Source organism: Pongo pygmaeus, chromosome 13 (assembly GCF_028885625.2).
Source record: "Pongo pygmaeus isolate AG05252 chromosome 13, NHGRI_mPonPyg2-v2.0_pri, whole genome shotgun sequence".
Taxonomy (NCBI): domain Eukaryota; kingdom Metazoa; phylum Chordata; class Mammalia; order Primates; family Hominidae; genus Pongo; species Pongo pygmaeus.
Genome location: NC_072386.2, coordinates 20,063,790 through 20,084,860, shown reverse-complemented (window position 1 = coordinate 20,084,860; position 21,071 = coordinate 20,063,790). Strand labels below are relative to the sequence as shown.

Here is a 21,071-nt window from a genome sequence, read left to right as displayed (position 1 = left end):
AAAGACCTAACTTAACATGAAATTCCATGTTTATGTATCAGAAAACTTAATATTGTTAAGATGGCAGTACTCCCAAAATGACCTACAGATTCAATGCAATCCCTATAAAAATTTTAATGGCCATTTTTGTGTAAATTTAACCAAGGAGGTGAAGGACTTGCACACTGAAAAGTATAAAACTGCTGAATAAAATTTAAAAAGACCTAATTTAATATAATGAAATTCCATGGTTATGTATCAGAAAACTTAATATTGTTAAGATGGCAGTACTCCCAAAATGATCTACAGATTTAATGCAATCCCTATAAAAATTTTAATGGCCATTTTTGTGTAAATTTAACCAAGGAGGTGAAGGACTTGCACACTGAAAAGTATAAAACTGCTGAATAAAATTTAAAAAGACCTAATTTAATATAATGAAATTCCATGGTTATGTATCAGAAAACTTAATATTGTTAAGATGGCAGTACTCCCAAAATGATCTACAGATTCAATGCAATCCCTATAAAAATTTTAATGGCCATTTTTGCGTAAATGGAAAGGTTGATCCTCAAATTCACACAGAATTGCATAAGGCCCTAAATAGCCAAAACAATATTGAAAAAGAGAAATAAAGTACTACAAAGCTACAATAATCAAAACAGTGTGGTGCTGGCATAAGGATAGACATATATATCAACAGAATAGAGTTGAGAGTCCAGAAATAAACCCAAACACCTATGGTGAATTGATTTATCAACAAGGGTGCCAAGAACATTCAATAGGGAAAAAAAAGTGTCTTCAGAAGATGGTGCTGGAACTGGGACACTACATGCAAAAGAATGAAGTTGGATCCCTACCTACCTCACTCCATATACAAAGATTAACTCAAATGGATCAATTACCTAAATATAAGAGCCAAAAGTATAAAACTATTAGAAGAAAGCAGGGGTAAATCTTTATGAGCTTGGACTTGGCAATGGATTCTTAGAACTAACACTAAAGCACAAGCAACAAAAGAATAGATCAATTAGATTTAACAAAAATTAAAACATTTCCAAATCAAAGGATAGTATCAATAAAGTGAAAAGGCAACCTACAGAATGGGAGAAAATACTTACAAATCATATCTCATAAGGGTTTAGTATTCAGAGTATATAAAAAATGCTCAGCCAGGTGCAGTGGCTTGCTTCTGTAATCCCAGCACTTTGGGAGGCTGAGGCAGGCTCATCCCTTGAGCCCAGGAGTTGGAGATCAGCCTGGGCAACATGGCGAAACCCTGTCTTTACAAAAAATACAAAAATTAGCTGAATGTGGTGGTTCACAACTGAAGTCTCAGCTGCTCAGGAGGCTGAGGTAGGAGGATTGATTGAGCCCCAGAGGCAGAGGTTGCAGGGAGCCGAGATCACACTACTGCACTCCAGCTTAGGTGACAGAGTGAGACCCTGTCTCAAAAAAAAAAAAAAAAAAAAAATTTGTGACTCAACAACAAAAATACAAACAATTCAATTTAAAAATTGATAGTGGATTTGAATAGACAGTTCTCCAGAGAAGATGTACAAATAGCCTACATTCACATTAAAATGTTCAACTTTATTGGTCATTAAAGAAATTTAAGTCAAAATCACAATGAAATGCCATTTCACACCCACTAGGATTACTATAGCTTAAAAAATTGAAAATAACAAGTGTTGGTAAGTATGTGAAGAAATAGGAATCCTGGTACATTACAGTTTGGAATGTAAAATCATGTAGCTACTGTGGAAAACAGCTTGGTGGTTCCTCAAAAAGTAAAACATTGGATTACCATAATGACCCAATAATTCTAGGTATTATTAATAGAAACAAAAACATTTGTTCACATAGAAACTTGTCTGTGAATGTTTGTAGTAGCGTTACTCATAACAGCCCAAAGGTGGAAACAGTCCAAATGCCTGTCAGTAGATGAATGGATAAACAAATTGTGGTATATACATATAATGGAATATTATTCAGTCATTAAAAAGAATGAAATGGCTGACTGAAGTAGCTCACGCCTGTAATCCCACCAGTTTGGGAGGCTGAGTTAGGCAGATTGCTTGAGCCCAAGAGTTTGAGACCAGCTTGGGAAGCATGGCAAAACCCTATCTCTACAAAAAGTACAAAAATTAGCTGGACATGGTGGCATGTCTATAATTCCAGGTACCTGGGAGGCTAAGGTGGGAGGATTGATTGAATCTGGGAGTTCGAGGCTGCAGTGAGCCATGATTTGATCACTACACTCCAGCCTCAGCAACAGATACTGTTACAAAAAAAAAAACAACAACAACAACAAAGAATGAAATACTGATATGTGCCACAATGGATGAACCTCAAAAATTTTTGTGTTATGTGAAAGTAGCCAGACATAGAAGGTTACATATGTATGATTTCTTTTCTTTTCTTTTTTTTTTTTGGAGACAGAGTCTCACTCTGTCACCCAGGCTGGAGTACAGTGGTGTGATCTTGGCTCACTGCAACCTCTACCTCCCAGGTTCAAGCGATTCTCATTATTCCTATCATTATTCTCACTATTCTTTCTTATTATTCCTATCATACATGATAATAAATAGGAATAAATAGGAATAAAACCTCTCTTATTATTCCCCCACAGCTGAGCATAGGCACAGAAAAGAGAAGGTTCCAGGGGGTAAGTTCTGAGAGCAACGGCATAGCACAATGAGAAAAAAGCCATTCTCTGGAGAGAGACATCAAACATTCTGAAGAAACTGTGTGGCAGTTCTAGGATTTTAACAGATCTGTCCATAGCAAGCAAGAACAGGGATTACTAGAGCCATGCAGATAGAGTGTTGAAGACTGTACAGAAAGTAGGAAGTTTGAGGTATTGGGGATAGGGAGACAGAACCTTCTGCAATTAATAGGTCTGATACAGCACCCATATGCAGACTCGTCAGTCAACCACAGAAGAATATCAGATCCTGAAGGGAGGCAGAGGAAGAGGATATCACAGAGACAGTCCTTTTAAAGCCACATATTGCTAATGGTTTTACCAGTTGAGTAAGAAACAATGGATAATAATGGTTGAAACACAAAGCATCACATCTATAGTTTAGCATATATAATTGTGCTTAAGTTGACTGTAGTAAACTGTGGCTCACATGACAGAATGATCTTAGTTATTTTCAATTAGTTTCTTTTGTGGTTAATCTAAAGTCCTGAGTAAAATAATTCATGGTAGCATTGCCGCAAAGACATGTGGAAATTGAAAACTGTACACATAATTCCGGGGTCCGGGATGGGCCGCTGAAGAGAGCAGCCCCTCTATAGATGACACCTAAATAAGCCCTGTTTGAGCATGCGTGATCCTTCACATCTCATAATCTGTGGATCCAGGGCTCATGGACATTTAAAAGAAAGGCATGACTTTTTAGGCAGCTTCTCAACATGTTACTGATGACATGCTTCAAGATTTCTTGTACAGAATCTGATGATTCTTAAATTAGAATCCCAATAGTTTTGCTAGTCAGTATTCATTATATAGTCACTTAGAGCTAAGCCTTGAGGAATAAAATTCCAACTAGGAATAATACTAAAAAAGGGGAATGGCGCCCTTGAAATACTAGTTCCTTATCCCTAGGATTGTATTATAATGAGAATAGTATGTATATAGTTTAATTTATAATACATATTTTTAAATTTCATGATTTCATAAGGAAAGGCAGTCTCCAAGAAAAATTAAAAGCCATCTATATGAATGTCCACATTTTCAAGAACGATTTCATAGCCTGGTTGAAAATTGTGTGCCCTCTCCATCACCTTGCAATTTGAAGAACTGCAAAATCATGAATAATACAAAAGGATGTTAAACTTTTCAACAAATCCAGATGGGTACCAATGTCATTGAGAATTCCTGAGAATCACCTTGATTGCTGCTTCAGACCTAGGAGTCTGAATTGAATATCACTTACCAGTTGGAAGCTATTGGCTTCAGTGATGACAGTTTCTACAACAACATTGGTATCTATATTGTTTACTTTTAACATTGTATAGACACTAAGTTTGTACTTTTGGCAAATAAAAAAGTCCAAACTTTAACATTCAGTCATTTCCCTTGCTAGTCTTCCATTTCTTCTCCCTTATCATTTTGACTTTGGTGCAATAGAAAGAATGATGGACTGGGAACTAGAGGCCAGTTTTAACACTAACCTTTGCTGGGACCTTGCAAATCTCTTCTTCATTTTGCATCTTAGTTGTCCCTTCTGCAAAATGAGAGAGTTGGACTAGATGTCCCTTTCAGCCATGATTCTAGGGTTTCCATTGTTCCACAGTCACTGGATGAAGAGACACTGCCAATGCAAAGACTGAGCCGCTATGAGAACTCATGTGTTATGTCTTGCAACTCTTGAGGCTGGGTATAATGTAGGCCTAAAGTCTTTACTTCTAATCTTAGGTAGCAGGGAAATGTGTCCATTTGTGGGTTATGCTGCTCATCATCCCTCTAATTCCCGTCTCCCCACACCATGCTAGTCCTGGATATTCAGAGTCAGGGATTGTTTGTCAACACAGAAGACTCGCACACTTGTGATGCTTTTGCTTATCCTGTTCCTTTACCAGAAGATCCTTCTGCTTCTCTACCTAGTAAACTCTCACTCATTCTTTTAATTTTGCCTTTTAATTTTATATTTTGACATAATTTCAGACTGGGAGAAAAGTTGCAAAATAAGTACAAAGAATCCTCATATACCTTTTACCCAGACCTCCATAACGATAACTTTTTACCACACTCCACTGTCTCTCTCTCCCTCTAGCTCCCAGAATTTTTTTTCTGAGCCACTTAAGCATCAGTTTCAGACATGATGCCCCTTTACTCCAGGTAGTTCAGTGTGCTCGACCTGAAAAATAAAACCAAGACGTTCTCCTACATAACCATAATGTAAATGTAAAAATCGGGGAAATAACGTTAATGCAGTGCTGTCCTCTAACCTAGATCTGGATGTTGCCAATTGTTCCTTTAATGTGGTACAGTTCCTTGGTCTTTCTTTGCATTTCCTGCCACTGACAGTTTTGAAGAGATAAGTCCAGTATTTTGTAGAATGTCTCTCAATATGTGTTTGATAGTTTTCTCATGTTTATATTCAAGTTATGTACTTTTGATGGGAATACCACAGAAGTTACATGCTGTTTTTCTCAATGAATAATGTCTCATTTTTTTTTGTTTAGATGAAAGTCCTTCAATCTCTTACTCCCACTCCTCTCCTAAGATGTAAATAACCACTGTTAACAATTGGCATCCATGCAGTATTTTGTCTATGTATCTACGTACACACATATCTACATACAGACATACATGTACCCTTTAAAAACATAAAAATGGGCTGGGTTCGGTGGCTCCTGCCTGTAATCCCAGCACTTTGGGTGGCTGAGGTGGGTGGATCACTTGAGGCCAGGAGTTCAAGACCAGCCTGGCCAACATGGTGAAACCCTGTCTTTACTAAAAATACAAAAATTAACTGGGCATGGTGGCAGGTGCCTGTAGTAACTGCTACTTGGGAAGCTGAGGCAGGAGAATCACTTTAGCCGGGGAGGTGGAGGTTGCAGTGAGCTGAGATCGTGCCATTTCACTCCAGCCTGGGCAACAGAGTGAGACTCTGTCACAAAAAATAAAAAAATTAAAAAAAGATTTCACAATACACCTACTGCTCTGCAATGTACCTTTTTTCACTGAACTGTATGTCTTTGTGAATCTTTCTATATCTTTTTGTTGAAGCTGGGTATACAGGCGTGTGCCACCATGCACGGCTAATTTCTGTATTTTTAGTAGATGGGGGTTTTGCCATGTTGGCCAGGCTGGTCTCCACCTACTGGGCTCAAGTGATCCTCCCACCTCAGCCTCCCGAGTAGCTGGGACTACTGACGCATATCACCATTCCCAGCTAATTTTTGTATTTTTGTTGAGACAGGGTTTCGCCATGTTACCCAGGCTGGTCTGGAACTTCTGGGCTCAAGAAGTCTGCTTTCCTTAGCCTACGAAAGTGCTAGGATTATAGGTGTGAGCCACTGTGCCAGGCCAAAAGTGGCATTTTTTTTTTAATAGTGTAAGTATGTCCTTGTTTAGATCATTCCCTACTAATGAATATTTGTTTCCCAATTTTTTTCTATCACAATGTTTGTACATACATTTAAGAACATACCTCATTTATAATTGTGATAGATGCTATTAAATAGCTCTCCTAACACACTTTTCCAGTTTGTATTCTCATCTACTGTGCATGAGATAATTTGCATTTTTCTGACTGTTAGTGATGTGGAGCACCTATTCATGGCCTTTGGGTTTCCTGTTCTGTGAATTGCCTGTTAGTGGTCTTTGCTGTGAGAATGCTGAATTGTCCATCTTTGTCTGACTACTTATTTCTCCAGGCCTCACTCAATTCTGTTCCTCTGCAGAGGCTTCCCCACGTCCCCTAATCAGCCACCACCCCCTCCTCTGCTGTCCCATAACACTGTTCACACCATGCCCAGGCCTTCATTTACCAACCATTCCATACAAAATCTACTCATTCCAAAAGTGTCCACTGTGAGCCCTCTCTGTGCTTGGCCTTGGGCTAGGTGCTGGGTGGAGAGACATGAGCCAGTCATCATAGACTCCATGCTAAAGTTCAATTTTGAAATGCAGCTTTAAGCATAGAAAAGATCATGAGTTTTAGATCTAGATCTAGATCTAACTTGAGTTGAATTCCAGCTTCACCACTTCCCAGCTGTGTAATTCAGAGCAAGTCACTTGATTACTCCAAGTCTCCATTTCCATACTAGTGAGGTGAGGCTAATCCCTCCCTTATAGAGTCACTTGAAGCTGGGTAAGAGATAATATATCTGAAATGGCTAAAAAGGGCCTGTTACACAGTAGGCTTGCAGTGAATGAATGGTAGTTGAAAGGCAACTGTTAAGAGGTCAAAATCAGTTAGTTCTCAGAGGTTCTAGGAGCCACTAATAAACTGGAAAATAAAAAGGAAGGAGGTAGCTCCTCTCTTTGCAATGCAAAGGATATGGATGAGTGCCACTTGCCCAGATCCTGCTACAGAATATCCTTTATCTTTCTTGCTCTCTGCAGCAGATTTCTGCTTTGTCCTGGCCCCTCATCCCAATTCAGCTGTGCACTGTTGATGTCCTACTGCCACTGCCGTGGGAAGAACAGGTGCTTCCCTTCTCAAATAAATGTTGGTCTAGGCAGGGCATGGTGGCTCACGCCTGTAATCCCAGCACTTTGGGAGGCAGAGGCGGGTGGATCACGAGGTCAGGAGATCGAGACGATCCTGGCTAATACAGTGAAACCCCGTCTCTACTAAAAATACAAAAAAAATAAGCCGGGCGTTGTGGTGGGTGCCTGTAGTCCTAGCTACTCAGGAGGCTGAGGCAGGAGAATGGCGTGAACCCGGGAGGTGGAGGAGTTTGCAGTGAGCTGAGATCGCGCCACTGTTCTCCAGCCTGGGTGATAGAGCGAGACTCCATCGAAAAAAAAAAATAAATAAATAAATAAATAAAATAAATGTTGGTCTCTTTAGAAGATACTCTGTAAGAAAGACTTCAGGATACTTGTGCATGCTGTCACCCATGATTTCAAGAAGTAGGGGCTGGGCACTGTGGTTCATACTGAGGCAGGAAGACTGCTTGAGACAGGAGTTCAAGACCAGCGTGGTCAACATGGCGAGATCCCATCTCTACCAAATGCATATAGTTTTAAATTAGCCAGAGGCAGTGTGGTGATGCACGCCTGTAGTCCCAGCTTCTTGGGAGGCTCAGGTGGGAGGATCTCCTGAGCCCAGGAGGTTGAGGCTCCAGTGAGCTGTGTTTACACCACTGCACTCCAGCCTGAGTGACAGAGTGAGACCCTGTGTCAAAAAAACAAAAAAAAAGAAAAGAAAAGAAAAAAAGGAGAAATGGGGACTAGAGACAGCTTCAATTAGAAAGAGAAATGCTGTGTATGTGGAGAGAGGCTGAGGTGGAAAGTTTCCCTGAAGGCCCAAAACTGCAGCAGAGTAGGGTGAGTGGGTATATGTTAGAAGGACAGGGAGAAGGGCTTTACAGGCAGTGGAGTGTTCTCTGCAAAGGCACAGATGTGGGAGGGCATGGTGTGTTCTGGCAACTGCCCAGGATTCAGCATCAACAGTAGGCAGATGTCAGCTCATGAAGTGCCTTTTATGCCATCCAAAGGACTCTAGGTTTTAAGACATAAACTAAAGGGGTAGGCTGAAGCATTCTGAGCATGGGAAAGCAGTAAATCTTTGTTGAATGCATGTGTGACAGTGGGAAGATGGGACATGGTAATTAGGAGTACAGTCATGCGTCACTTAATGATGGGGATAAGTTTTGAGAAGTGCATTGTTAGGTGATTTTTTTGTTGTGCAAACTTCATCGAGCATATTTACACAAACCTAGATGGTATAGTCAAGTAAACACCTAGGCCACATGATGTAGCCTATTGCTTCCAGATTACAAACTGCTACAACATGTTACTGTACTGAATACTGTAGGTGACTGTAACACAATGATAAGTATTTGTGCATCTAAACATGGAAGAGGTACAGTAAAAATATAATAAAATAATCATCATATATGCAGTCTGTTTTTGAGTGGAATGTCATTATGAAGCACATAACTATATTTCCTATACTTGTGGCCTTCTATAAGTTTTACTTAGCCTTTCTACGCCTGTTTTCTTTTTTGTGTGTGTGAAATGGGAACTTAAAAAATCAACTCAAAAGTGTTGGTGGGGCTGAGTGTCTCACGCCTGTAATCCTAGCACTTTGGGAGGCTGAGGTGGGGGAATCACTTGAAGCCTGGAGCCCAGAAGCTGGAGACCAGCCTGGGCAATACGGGGAGACCCTATCTCTACAAAAAAATTTTAAAAATTTAAAAAATAATTAACTCACCATGGTGGTGTGTGCCTTTAGTCCCAGCTACTTGGGAGGTTGATGCGGGAGCATCATTTGGGAGGTAGGTTTCAGTGAGCTGTGATTACACCACTGCACTCCAGCCTGGGTGACAGAGCAAGACCCTTTCAAAAAAAAAAAAAAAAAATCCACAAAGTGTTGTCGAAATTTAAAATATTATAATACATGGACAGGAGTAATCCTGGCAATATATTTTTAAATTTTTAAAAAGGTGACATTTGTTTTACACAATACATATTACCATAACAAACAATCTAGTAATCTGTGATGTGCTTCTATGCCTGTTTTCTTTTCTGGAAAGTGGTTCTCCAATTTTACCTTTTCATAGTACCTTGTCCTACTCCTTCCCGGCACTTACCCCATAATGTTAATTAAATGTTCTAATTCTTTTCCGGCCAAACTCCTAGACTATAGCTGTTTTCCTAGCTAGATGCCTATCACTATGAGATCAGTGACTTAAAAATTTACAACTTTTCTGCACTTTCTAACACCGTCTTTTAACAGATAGATGTTCGATAAATGTTGGTGAAAACAATCAAACCCATACTTGTCTTGAGGAGGATTGAAATAGGCCAATGAATTGGCAGTGTGTTATTATGAGAGGAGAAAAATAGTTCAGAGCAGTCTAAGTTACGTTAAAGGTATGCAAAAATAATTTTTTTAAAAATTAAAGATATGGGGTCTCTCATCCAGGCTGGAGTGCAGTGGTGTGATCACAGCTCACTATGATCTTGAACTCTCAGGCTCAAGCAATCTTCTCACCTTGGCCTCCTTAGCAGCTAGGAATACAGTTGTGTGCCACCACGCCTGGCTAATTTTTACTATTTAAAATTTCTTAATTATTTTTATTTTTATAAAAAGATTTGTCTTTAATTTATTTTTATATAATTTTTTAATTAAAAAAAGGATCTTATTTTAAATATAGATGGGGTCTCCTTATGTTGCCCAGGCTGGTCTCCAACTCCTGAACTCAAGCGATCCACCTGCCTCAACCTCCCAAAGTGCTGGGATTATAGCCATGAGGCACCTTGCTTGAGCTTTAAACATTTTTGTTCAGACGGTCTCATTCTGGAGTGCAATGGTGCGATCTCGGCTCACTGCAGCCTAGGCCTCCGCAGCTCAAACCTCAGCCAGGAACAGCTGGGACTCCAGGTGTGGGCCACCACGCCCTGTTATTATTATTATTATTTTGACACGGAGTTTCTCTCTTGCTGCCCAGGGTGGAGTGCAATGGCGCAATCTCGGCTCACTGCAACCTCCGCCTCCCGGGTTCAAGAGATTCTCCTGCCTTAACCTCACGAGTGGCTAGGATTACAGGCATGCGCCATCACGCCCGGCTCATTTTGTATTTTTACTAGAGACGGGGTTTCGCCATGTTGGTCAGGCTGGTCTCCAACTCCTGACCTCAGGTGATCCGCCCGCCTCGGCCTCCCAAAGTGCTGGGATTACAGGCGTGAGCCACTGCGTCCAGTCGCCCAGTTAATTTTTAAATTTTTAAATTTTTTTGTAGAGACAGCGTCTTGCTATACTACCCCGGCTGGTTTCGAATTCTCGGCCTTAAGCGATCCTCCCACTTCGGGCTCCCAAACAGGTGAGAGCTACCCCATCAGCCAGGCAGGCATTCAAAATTTATTAGGCCCAGAGGGACCTGAGTATGGTTCTTCACTTAGCACCATCCCATGTAGGTGGTGGTGGGGGTGGGGGGGCAGGGGTGTGTGGCAATTGTTTAAAGGCATTTTGTTCTTTTCTTCCCTGTACCTGCATCACCCTTTATCTTCGTGTTCCTACAATTTGTGATAGAACAATGTATAGCCAATGGATAGCTTATGTTATTTTAGTGTAAATTCTTGGTATATAGTTTAGCAAAAGCCTCTTCTTTCCTCCTTTAAAAATTCACTCGTGGCCGGGGGCGGTGGTAGCACTTTGGAAGGTCGAGGCCAGGAGTTCGAGACCAGCCTGGCCAACATGGTGAAACCCCGACTCTACTAAAAATACAAAAATTAGCTGGGCGTGGTGGCAGGCGCCTGTAATCCCAGCTACTTAGGAGGCTGAGGCAGGAGAATGGCTTGAATCTGGGAGGCGGAGGTTGCAGTGAGCCGAGATCGCGCCATTGCACTCCAGCCTGGGCAACAACAGCGAAACTCCGTCTCAGGAAAAAAAAAAAAAAAAAAAAAAAAACCATAAAGAAAGAAAAAAATTCACTCGTAGCAGCTACAAGAAGTGTAATGGCTCACGCCTGTGATCCCAGTGCTTTGGGAGACAGAGGTGGGAGGACCGATACCTTTAAGCCTCGAGCTTCACAAGACAAAGAACTCACTTGAAACTGCTGCTTATCGGATCACATATTAAGGGCAACTTGAATTGATGATCCCAGGTTGCACTCATCAAACTTGGCCCAAATAAATTCTCCACTTATATTAACTTTGCCTCAGTTTTTCCTTTAGGTCGACAGTTATTTCTAAAGTTCTACAGATGGGTTTACCTTGTATTAAAATAAGGTGTGAGAAGGGCAAATGAAGCCAGAGGCTCGCAGCACAATCTTGCAACCTTCAGAGACTTCCAAAGGATCAGCATTAACTCCAATATTTAGCAGGAGTGCAGCTCTTCGAGATTCACAAAGTGTTAATCTGTTGCCTAGAATTCCAGAGAGTTGGAGGCGCCCAGGGTGAACTGTGTTCAGCCTAAAAGAAAAAGCGATCAGCCTAAGATCATAAGCGCAAGGGAGAAGCTTGAAGCCATGCGCTCTCAAGTAGGCGTTTCCCGCTGCCCAGGTCTGTGGGCCAAGCAGCCAGCCACGCTGGCCCTCGTCATGCACGCGATCAGCTAGGCTCCCGCGCCACGTGGCACTGAGACGCAGTCCACCGAGCGCCAGGGAGAAGGAGGCGGAGCCCGGCCTCAATCTCGCCCGTGTCCTCATGGGAGTTGTAGTTTTCCTCGCCGGGGTAGAGGGCACGAACTCCCCGGATTTTGCCCGGTAAATAGCATCTCCTTCGTACGAGTCATTCAAATAATAGATGCAGCCTAGGTAGCTTCAAGAGAAGATGGGAAGGGGAAGGGGGAAAGCAAGGAAGGCAAAGCTAGTAGTTATGGGCGGGGCAAAGAACGGTTCGCACCCAGTACGCATGCGCACACCAGGCGCGACAGGTGGGCGGGGACGGAAAGGCGGCGACGGAAAGGCGGTGACTAGAGCTGTGTTGTCCCCGGAAGTGCCTTCCCTCCTCCCGGGTCTGCGCGGACGCGGCCTCCTTACCTCATTTGTCCTCGCCCCTCCCCGTCCCTCTACGCGTTTTGGTTCCCGGTTGGTGCTTCCTGTTCGCAGCTGCGGCAGTGAGTATGTGTGTGACGGACCCCCAGCCGCCCGCGGCCCGGGACCCCTGCCTACCCTCCGTCTCGCCCGCCGGGCTGTGGAACTAGCGCGTGCCCCCTCGCCGGCCTCGACATCTCCCGTCCGTCCCTCACTCGTGGCAGGGCGCAGCTCCTGGTCCCTCAGCTGCGCGCCGCCCTACGCGGCCGGGCTGCCGGATTCGGAGGTCCGCGTCTCCCTGGCTCTCCAAGGGCTAAGGCCGTGATTCTAGAGCGGCTGGGCGTCCAGGGCCTCGGTGGGGGTGGCGTGCGTGCCCTTTTCATCTCTCCGCAAGGCCCCCAGTCTTGTAGGGAAGCCAGTGAAGCGCGGAGGTCCCGGCGCGCCGAGAGAGAGTCCAGTCTTTGAGGACCGAGTAGTCCTGGGCCACCTCCCGCCTCTGCTGTCAGAAGCAGCAGCTGCAGCGGTAGAATCCAAAATTTCGGGAGCTGTGACCCTTTCCTCATGTAAAACAAGTAGACTTGGACTATGTTTACTAAGACGCCCTTTATCCCTCCCATCCTGTGAGCGGACAGTTGCCTTCAACTTTCGGGAAGAGCTGCCGGTTCGGTGGAAAAGCTGTGGCTGGGAATCAGGAGGCCTGGGTTTTAGGCGTGGCTCCCCCACGGACTCGCTGGCGATTCCAGAAAGCTCTTATTGAGGCTGAATTTAAGATTATTTCAGATTGCACAGTTGAATTAGGGGCTCCATTAGTAGGGCCTTTTTAGCTCAGTGAATAAGTTTCTCTGAGCTCATTTCTCCACCTGTAAAACGAGAGCGTTCAATTTGATGACTTTTCAGGTCCCCTCAGAAGCTCTTGACTTTGTGATTTTCTTTTTCTTCTTAACATTTTTTCTAGGACCGTTAGAGAAATGACTTCGTGTTTGAATAGTTAGGCTGTCGCATACAAAGACTTTTAAATGGATTGTGTGTATACTTAGGAAAGCATTATGCTTTCAAGAGAATCTGAGGATGGGGAATAAACTCAGGAAGGATCGCAAGTGAGGATTATATTAATATGATAATTAGCAGGGTAAGAGAGTGCAAGACCGAAGGAAAAGGGCTAAGGGAAAGGTGAAGGAAATGTTTCTGGATAGGATTAGTTCTCATAATAATCATGTATATATCCCAAGAAAGAGCCGGGACTTATGTGACTAAATTTAGCTTATTTTTTTTTCCCGCTGAAATACTGTGCTCTGTTTGTCTTTTGTGACTTTTGTTTCACACATTTGGATCCTCCATCCCAATCAGATTTGATTCAGAGTGGCCATCGCATTTGAAAAATGGACAGATATTTTAACCCTTTAGTCAATTGTGTTTCAATTGTCCTGTCAGGGCAGCTCACTAAGAGTAAGAAAAATTTTACGTTGAAAGTAAAGTGTATTCATCACATTCCAATGAAAATTGGACTGAAAATGAGGCTGTGGATTTGATTTAAATCGGCCGGAGATGGATGCCTGTGTCAGCAAGAAGGAACATCTAGGGAGGCTAAAGATATATGGAAGTAAATAAGAGCAGAAGGTCAGAATGACCAGTAGGTAGACTGTGAGAGCAGAAGGATTGATTAAAGATTGTATTAAGTAAATGCTGAAAGCTTAAATAAGCCTTAAGTTGTCTAGTTTAAAACAATTCAGTCAATGAATACTGCTCCCTCTTTTGAATGGTAATAGCCTTTGCAGTTATTCTATGGCTGTTTTATATTTGTTAAGGTGTTTTAATTCTTAGATAAGTTTCATTTGCATGGTATTTTAAGATCTTATATAGGAAACATCTTTTCTGGTCATGGGATTGATAGTCTTTGAGTACCAACTTGGGAGATTCTTGAACGGCAAACTGACAAACATGTTTTCCTTACACCTAAAATGTCTCATTTAGTTTTTAAACTCTGCTGGGACATAAAATGTATATTCGTGAGGTAAATTTAGGTGTTAGAACCAATGCAAATATTGCAATGAAGGAAGGTTTTTTTTCAAAAAATCTTAATTTGAAGTTAACTTATTTGAAAATTTTATTTTGGGCCATGTGCAGTGGCTCACGCCTGTAATCCAGGCACTTTGGGAGGCCGAGTGGGGCGGATCACGAGGTCAGGAGTTTGAGACCAGCCTGGCCAACATGGTGAAACCCGTCTCTGCTAAGAATACAAAAATTACCCAGGCGTGGTGGCGCGTGCCTGTAATCCCAGCTACTTGGGAGGCGGAGGCAGGAGAATTTCTTGAACCTAGGAGGAGGAGGTTGCAGTGAGCCGAGATTGCGCCACCGCACTCCCGCCTGGGGGACAGGACAAGACTCCGTCTCAAGGGGGAAAAAAAGAAATTTGTTTAAAAATTTTAGTGAACAGTAGGCTGAGAATCACAGAAATGTGAATCACTTCTAGCCGTGTTCTTAACCAGCTGCATAACCTTGAATAGGCTTCCTATCTCTTTGTACTTCAGTTTCCTGATGGGAAGATTGAGGAGTCTGTATGAGATAATCTGATTTTGTTACCTAGTTAGTATACTTGTGAATCATGTATAGGGATCAAAAAGCTGAGAAAGCCTTCTGAGTCAAGGGTGTGTGTGTGTGTGCGTGTGTGTGTGTGTGTAAAAAACATATATTGTCTTATGAGACACTTTTTAAAAGGGTAAATTAAATTCATTGGAACGTAATTAAAGCAGTAACATAAACCACAACAGCCTCAGGCAGACCTTAACCCTGGCATACATAAACTACCTAAATAAGAGAGCAGGTTATGCCCAGCACAATTTTCAAGTACAGACAGTACAAAATCCTCTTAAAGGCCATAGGGGCTAAATTGTTAAATTCATTTTTCTACATTTCAGGGAAAGAGATAAATCCTTCGACCCAAGGAAGTCAGTTTTTATTATGGTTCTGTAGTTTATTTTTGGCATGCATTCACAGGTGTGCCTATGGCTCTATTCTTAATCCGTTTCCTTTGGGATGGCTCCAAGAGTGGTACAAACTTGTAACTCTGTAATTTGGCTTTTTAATTTTTTCTGTGCTGCACTGGAATTATGTTTTATCTTAAGTCCATACTGGATCCTCAGGATGGATCCAGTGAGGATTTTGAAAGAAGCATAATTCCTTTGACTTCTTTTAGAATTAATTTACTTATTAAATAAAAAGGAAAGGATTCATCTTTTATTTGAATTCCTGAGGCTAACAATTCAGTATAAACTGATGAATGCTATGAGCATTATTCACACAGCCACATTCAATTTGTGTGACAATAACAGCACAGCCACCTGAAGGACAGTGCAACAAGGGCACAGGTATATGATACCCTTTAGAAGAAAAGCATTACAGGTGGGTTTATTTATTTCTGGAAAACAACTCCAGTAGGAATGTAGTACATTTTTGGCCCTTGTCCATTTGGTTTTTGGGATTAAGGTGGTTCTACTACCAGAACTACCATCACAACACCCTAGTATTTTTGGGCAGAAATTTGGGACACTAAGAAAACAACTATTTTTAATTTTATGTGTATAGCTGTTAGTGGAAGAAAGAATAAATAGGCATCATTATTGCTCTTTAGGCTGTCCCTGATTTTGGACACACACTTATTTTTTCAGGGCTCTCATTTTAATCAGTAGTCCATCAGTACCTAATGGAAACATCTACTGTATAGAGTTTTGGTTGCTGATGCTAGAATTTAAGACTTTGGAGTAGTTGAAAGACAACAGAGAAATTCATCTCATAATTTTTGTATTTTAAGCACATACTAGATTCATCAGGGCTGAAGAACAAATGCCCGATGGTGTAGTTCATTTATTCATTTATGAATTCAGCAAACGTTTATAGCTGACCCCGAAAATACCAGTTACCCTGTTTGGCTTTGGTGATTCATTGTTTAGCAGAGTGCATATAGTTCCTGCCCTCCTGGGGTTTGTGATCTGTGTTTCTTGGAAATTTATATTGAATAAGTAATTACAAATGTGATGAGTGTTTTGAGATGTAAAGTACTTATGGAAGCCCATAAAAGGGGCTCTTAATTTAGCCTGGTTACAAGTGATTTTGAGCCGAGTTTAAAAGATGAAGGCTGAGGAGGATTTAATATGCTCACAGTAGAAAGTAAAGTGTTTCACTTTACACATTTATTCCCAAAGCTGGGAGTTTTGTCTCAATATTGGGTCATTATTAAGTTTGTATTTATACATTATAAATATACATTGTAAAAATATACATTTTTGTAACTAGTACAGAGTTTTTAGACAGTCTGCTCTGTTGCCCAGGGTGAAGTGCAGTGGCATGATCTCAACTCACTGCAGCCTGTGCCTCCCAGGTTCAAGCTGTTCTTGTGCCTCCGCCTCCTGAGTAGCTGGAATTATAGGCGCACACCACCACACCCAGCTAATTTCTGTATTTTTAGCAGTTATGTAGTTTCACCATCTTGGCTAGGCTGGTCTCAAACTCCTGACCTCAAGTGGTCCACCCGCCTTGGCCTCCCAAAGTCCTGGGATTACAGGCGTGAGCCACTGCACTGGCCCACCCTTGTTTTATTTTTGAGTTGGGTTCTTGCTTTGTCACCCAGGCTGGAGTACAATGGTATGAGCATAGATCACTGTAACTTTGAACTCCTGAGCTCAAGCGGTTCTCCCACCTCAACCTCTTGAGTAGCTGGGACTACAGGTTTGCACTGCCATGCCTGGCTAAGTTTTTAGTTTTAATTTTTATGGAGATGGGGGTCTTACTGTGTTGCCCAGGCTGTTCTCAAACTTCTAACCTGAATGTGATCCTCCTGCCTTGGCCTCCCAAAGTGTGGGGATTACAGGCATGAGCCACTGCCAGCTCAGGCATTTTTATTTATTCTTTTGGCCAACGATCAGAGGGCCGTGCGATTAATTTGTTAGTTGAGAATATACATTTACACCCAAACAGTAAACAAAATTGTTTCCTGCTATAGATTTTAGTCATAATTGAAGTAATATTCCTGTATATGCTTGAAAATATGAGCTGTAGAACCAGAACCAAGGAAAAGATGAAGAATGGATAGGATAGTGAGAGCTGCTTTAAGTTTTGTTTTAACATTTTGGAAAGCAAGGGTTTTGTATCCTGCGGTAGATCTCAATTTGTTTTTCATTTACAATATACCTGTGAAATCTTTCATATCATGTGCTGCATAATAGCATTTTGGTTAAAGATAGACGGTATGACTGTGGTCCCATAGGATTTGTATACGTTTTTGCTATATCTTTTGTATGTTTAGATACACAAATACCATTGTGTTACAGTTACTTACAGTATTCAGTACCGTTACATGCTGTATTGGTTTGTATCCTAGGAGCAGTAGACCATACCATATAGCCTAGTTGTGTAGTTGACTACACCATCTAGTTTGTGAAAATCATCCTATGAAGTTTGCACAATGAAATCACCGAACAAAGCATTTCTTAGAGTGTTGACTGCATTTCCATCAATAACTATAACTCAATTTGTCAGTAGTAATTCTCGTTGGGGAGTGGTGGGACTTACAGGAGTGGGTCCTAACAGGACTTCGAAATCCTTGGAAAAAAAGGTATTTTAATATGTCTGAGAATAGTGATGGCCTTCATATTAGCAGTTGTCACTGACAGGTGATATTGTTACTTAAACTGGCATCATCTGAACTTTTAAAGTATATTCTGTGTACAACTTTCTCTTTTGCAGCTTCAAGGTTACTGACTTTTTATGATGTTTGGTGGCTATGAGACTATAGAAGCATACGAAGATGATCTTTATCGAGATGAGTCATCTAGTGAACTGAGTGTTGATAGTGAGGTGGAATTTCAACTCTATAGCCAAATTCATTATGCCCAAGATCTTGATGATGTCATCAGGGAGGAAGAACATGAAGAAAAGAACTCTGGGAATTCGGAATCTTCGAGTAGTAAACCAAATCAGAAGAAGCTAATCGTCCTTTCAGATAGTGAGGTCATCCAGCTGTCAGATGGGTCAGAGGTCATCACTTTGTCTGATGAAGACAGTATTTATAGATGTAAAGGAAAGAATGTTAGAGTTCAAGCACAAGAAAATGCCCATGGTCTTTCTTCTCTTCAGTCTAAGGAGCTGGTTGATAAGAAATGCAAGAGTGATATTGAGAAGCCTAAATCTGAAGAGAGACCAGGTGTAATCCGAGAGGTCATGATTATAGAGGTCAGTTCAAGTGAAGAGGAAGAGAGCACCATTTCAGAAGGTGATAATGTGGAAAGCTGGATGCTACTGGGATGTGAAGTAGATGATAAAGATAATGATATCCTTCTCAACCTTGTGGGATGTGAAAACTCTGTTACTGAAGGTTAGTATCATATTGGCCGTTTTGAAAGTAGTATCATCTTTCATAAGGAGGACTGCTTTTCCTAGAGAAAAGGCCAACAGGGTCTACTCCATTTAATTCCTCACTTTTTGGTCTTGCTTTTTGGCTTGTTTCTTGGCTTGTTTCTCATGCGACTCTCTTACCAGTGGCTACTCTAATGGTGGTTTGTCTGAACATCAGAAAGAGTATGTCAGAATACCAAAGACACTGTGCTTCTGCTGTAAGCAGATTCATAGCTGCTTCTTCCTGTTTGGCTAGAGCCAGTTCTGGACCTGAAATCTTACTTCCCCCCTCTCTCTCTGCTTAGTACCACAGGTGAGTACTCCATCCACCTCTGGCATTAGCCCTGTGCACTCATTCAGCCAACTCTGTTGGGACTGTCTCTGCCTATGGGATTTGCTTACCCAGGAGATAGATGGCAAGCATAGGGAATGTCTGGCACACAGAATATATGGAATTAGTGTTAGGATTAGGATTTTAGGTACTCCACAGTCAGAAAGACAGGAATATATGAAGAGCTGTAAGTCTAGGGCAGATTATAGGAGAGAATGCAAATTTTGAGAGCTACATCATCAAGGATTAAAATTTTGGTGTTAGTTTTGTCTCTGTGACATGTAGTCATCTAGTCTTAATGCTTATGTCTTCAAGAAGTTCCTTCTTTTCATTTCCCTCCCTTTATGCCTAATGCTCAGTCTCTTGCACTAGTTTCCTAAGTAGTCTTCTTTTATATCTACCCTGTACACTGTTGTTAAAACTGGTATTGAAATGCTCTTTTACTCATAGTACTTTATTGCTGCTCCAAAATTTTTAATGGCAGCCTTCTTCCCCAGAAATGATGACATTGAATGTAGATCGTGCTTGGAGCCCCTGGGATTGGCAAATGTTTTTTTAAGAAGCCAGATAGAAAATATTTTAGGATTCCAAGCCGTGTAATATCTTAACTACTCAACTTGGCCCTTGTGGGAAAGCAGCCTTAAATAATACCTATAGAAATGGGGGTGGCTGTTCTCAATAAAGCCCTACTTACAAAAACAGGTGGCTGGCTCAGGCTGTAGTTTGCAAACCCTGAGAACTTGACAGCAAAACGAAAAGAGAGAATAGTAGTTAGGACATAGAACAGAATCGCGTGAAGTTTTTTCCATATAGGTGAGCTCTGATAATGTTTTTACGTAGAAAGAAAGAAACTTGTGAAGGAGAGACTAAACCTGTTTGATGGATTGGGTTGGGGGCCAGGTTGGAGATAGGATCAGGTGTATGTGTTGTTGAATTATTCCTAAAAAGGAAGAGAGACACTAGTAATTGCTAAATTATCAAATATTTATAGAGGTAGAGGAGAAAGAATAAATTCAGATGGATTGAGGTAGATGAGAGAACATATGGGGATGTGTTTGATTTTCTTAGGAAAATGAAAGCAGAAGTGGGAGAGGGCGGGGGATAATTGGAAGCTTAGAATGTGGAAGGGATGTTTAAGTGCTGTGGGGAATACTTTGAGGCAGTGGTTACGAGTATTTTGAAGATGACAACCTGTTTAACTTTGAAACAATTTGTGGACCATCCATGGTTGTAGTTATGATTTTAGTATTCAATTGAGAAAATGCATATTATAAAGAAGCTACTACTCTTAGATGACTTTGTGTTTTATTAATCACAACATTGATATGTGAGAAATAGTGTTTATAATGCGTTGCTCTAGGCACCCATTAAGGTAACTAATTCTGCAGTTTCCCCGGAGGCTGAGGGCTCTTAAGTTGGAAATCATTGCACTCTAATGAATCAACAGTAAGAGAATAAAGGATTGCTTAGAAGTAGTATTCAGTCAAAATTAAAATGTTATGAACTTGTAGTGAACTCACTTTGAAGGATTCCATAACATTATCCAGTAATATTTGTCAGCTTGGAGGAAGATGACAGAAACAAAATGATCTTGGTTTAGGCGTAACACTATAGAAGGCCAAAATAAGCATTTAGCTTATTCTTTCTCTAAATTACCTTCTCCTGAGATCACACCTAGTTTCATTAATCACTTCTGTATTTATGGTCATCAAATTGTCATCTCCTTAACCATTTTGTTGATTTCAAATTCTCTGTGTACATCTACAGAATATTTCCGTTTGGGTTTCTTACTGTTTCACATTTAACATACTGAAAAGAAAGCTTGATAACTTGAAAAAAAGCTTATTATCTTTCCTTTGAAACAACTCCCTGCTGCTTTCTGTTTGCAATAGAGAATCTACAGACATGCTGAAGTTGATGGCACAATGTGGATAGGTTGGGAAAAACATGAATTAGGTGCTGGATTTAGTGAAGAAATCGAACTGTGCCATGTTTGGCAAATGATGGTGATGAGAAAGTAGAGAGAACCTCGGATTTGTTTTTTGTTTTAGCCAAATAGAATTAAATTCTGAATTTTTGAAAATTAATTTACTTGACTCTTATGAACTCTTACAGATACTCAAATATATATTCTCTTTTATTTCCTTGATCTACTAATGCTGTAATCCTATTTCTTTCCAATTAATAATATATTTAGTACTGA

General features: G+C 41.1%; 1 protein-coding gene and 1 long non-coding RNA gene across 8 annotated transcripts in view; one reads left to right on the top strand and one right to left on the bottom strand.

The window, feature by feature from the left end:
* Positions 1-1,551: 1,551 nt before the first annotated feature.
* LOC129043594 (uncharacterized) lies at positions 1,552-11,848 on the bottom strand. Its single transcript, XR_008504478.2, has 3 exons — positions 11,389-11,848; positions 8,886-9,010; positions 1,552-4,850 (listed from the first exon to the last, which is right to left on the bottom strand). It is a non-coding gene; the product is annotated as an uncharacterized LOC129043594 (long non-coding RNA).
* Positions 11,749-21,071, top strand: part of ZCCHC7 (zinc finger CCHC-type containing 7) — a 240,024-nt gene continuing 230,701 nt past the window's right edge. Inside the window, exons 1-2 of one of the 7 annotated variants that reach the window (XM_054500263.2) lie at positions 11,749-11,880; positions 17,890-18,517. In XM_054500263.2, coding sequence (XP_054356238.1) covers positions 17,911-18,517 — 607 coding nt within the window. In that variant the 5' untranslated portion in view covers positions 11,749-11,880; positions 17,890-17,910. Of the gene's footprint in view, positions 11,881-12,043; positions 13,768-17,889; positions 18,518-21,071 lie in introns of those variants that run through there. The other 6 variants (XM_054500262.2, XM_054500261.2, XM_054500270.2 and 3 more) reach the window with 6 other exon arrangements.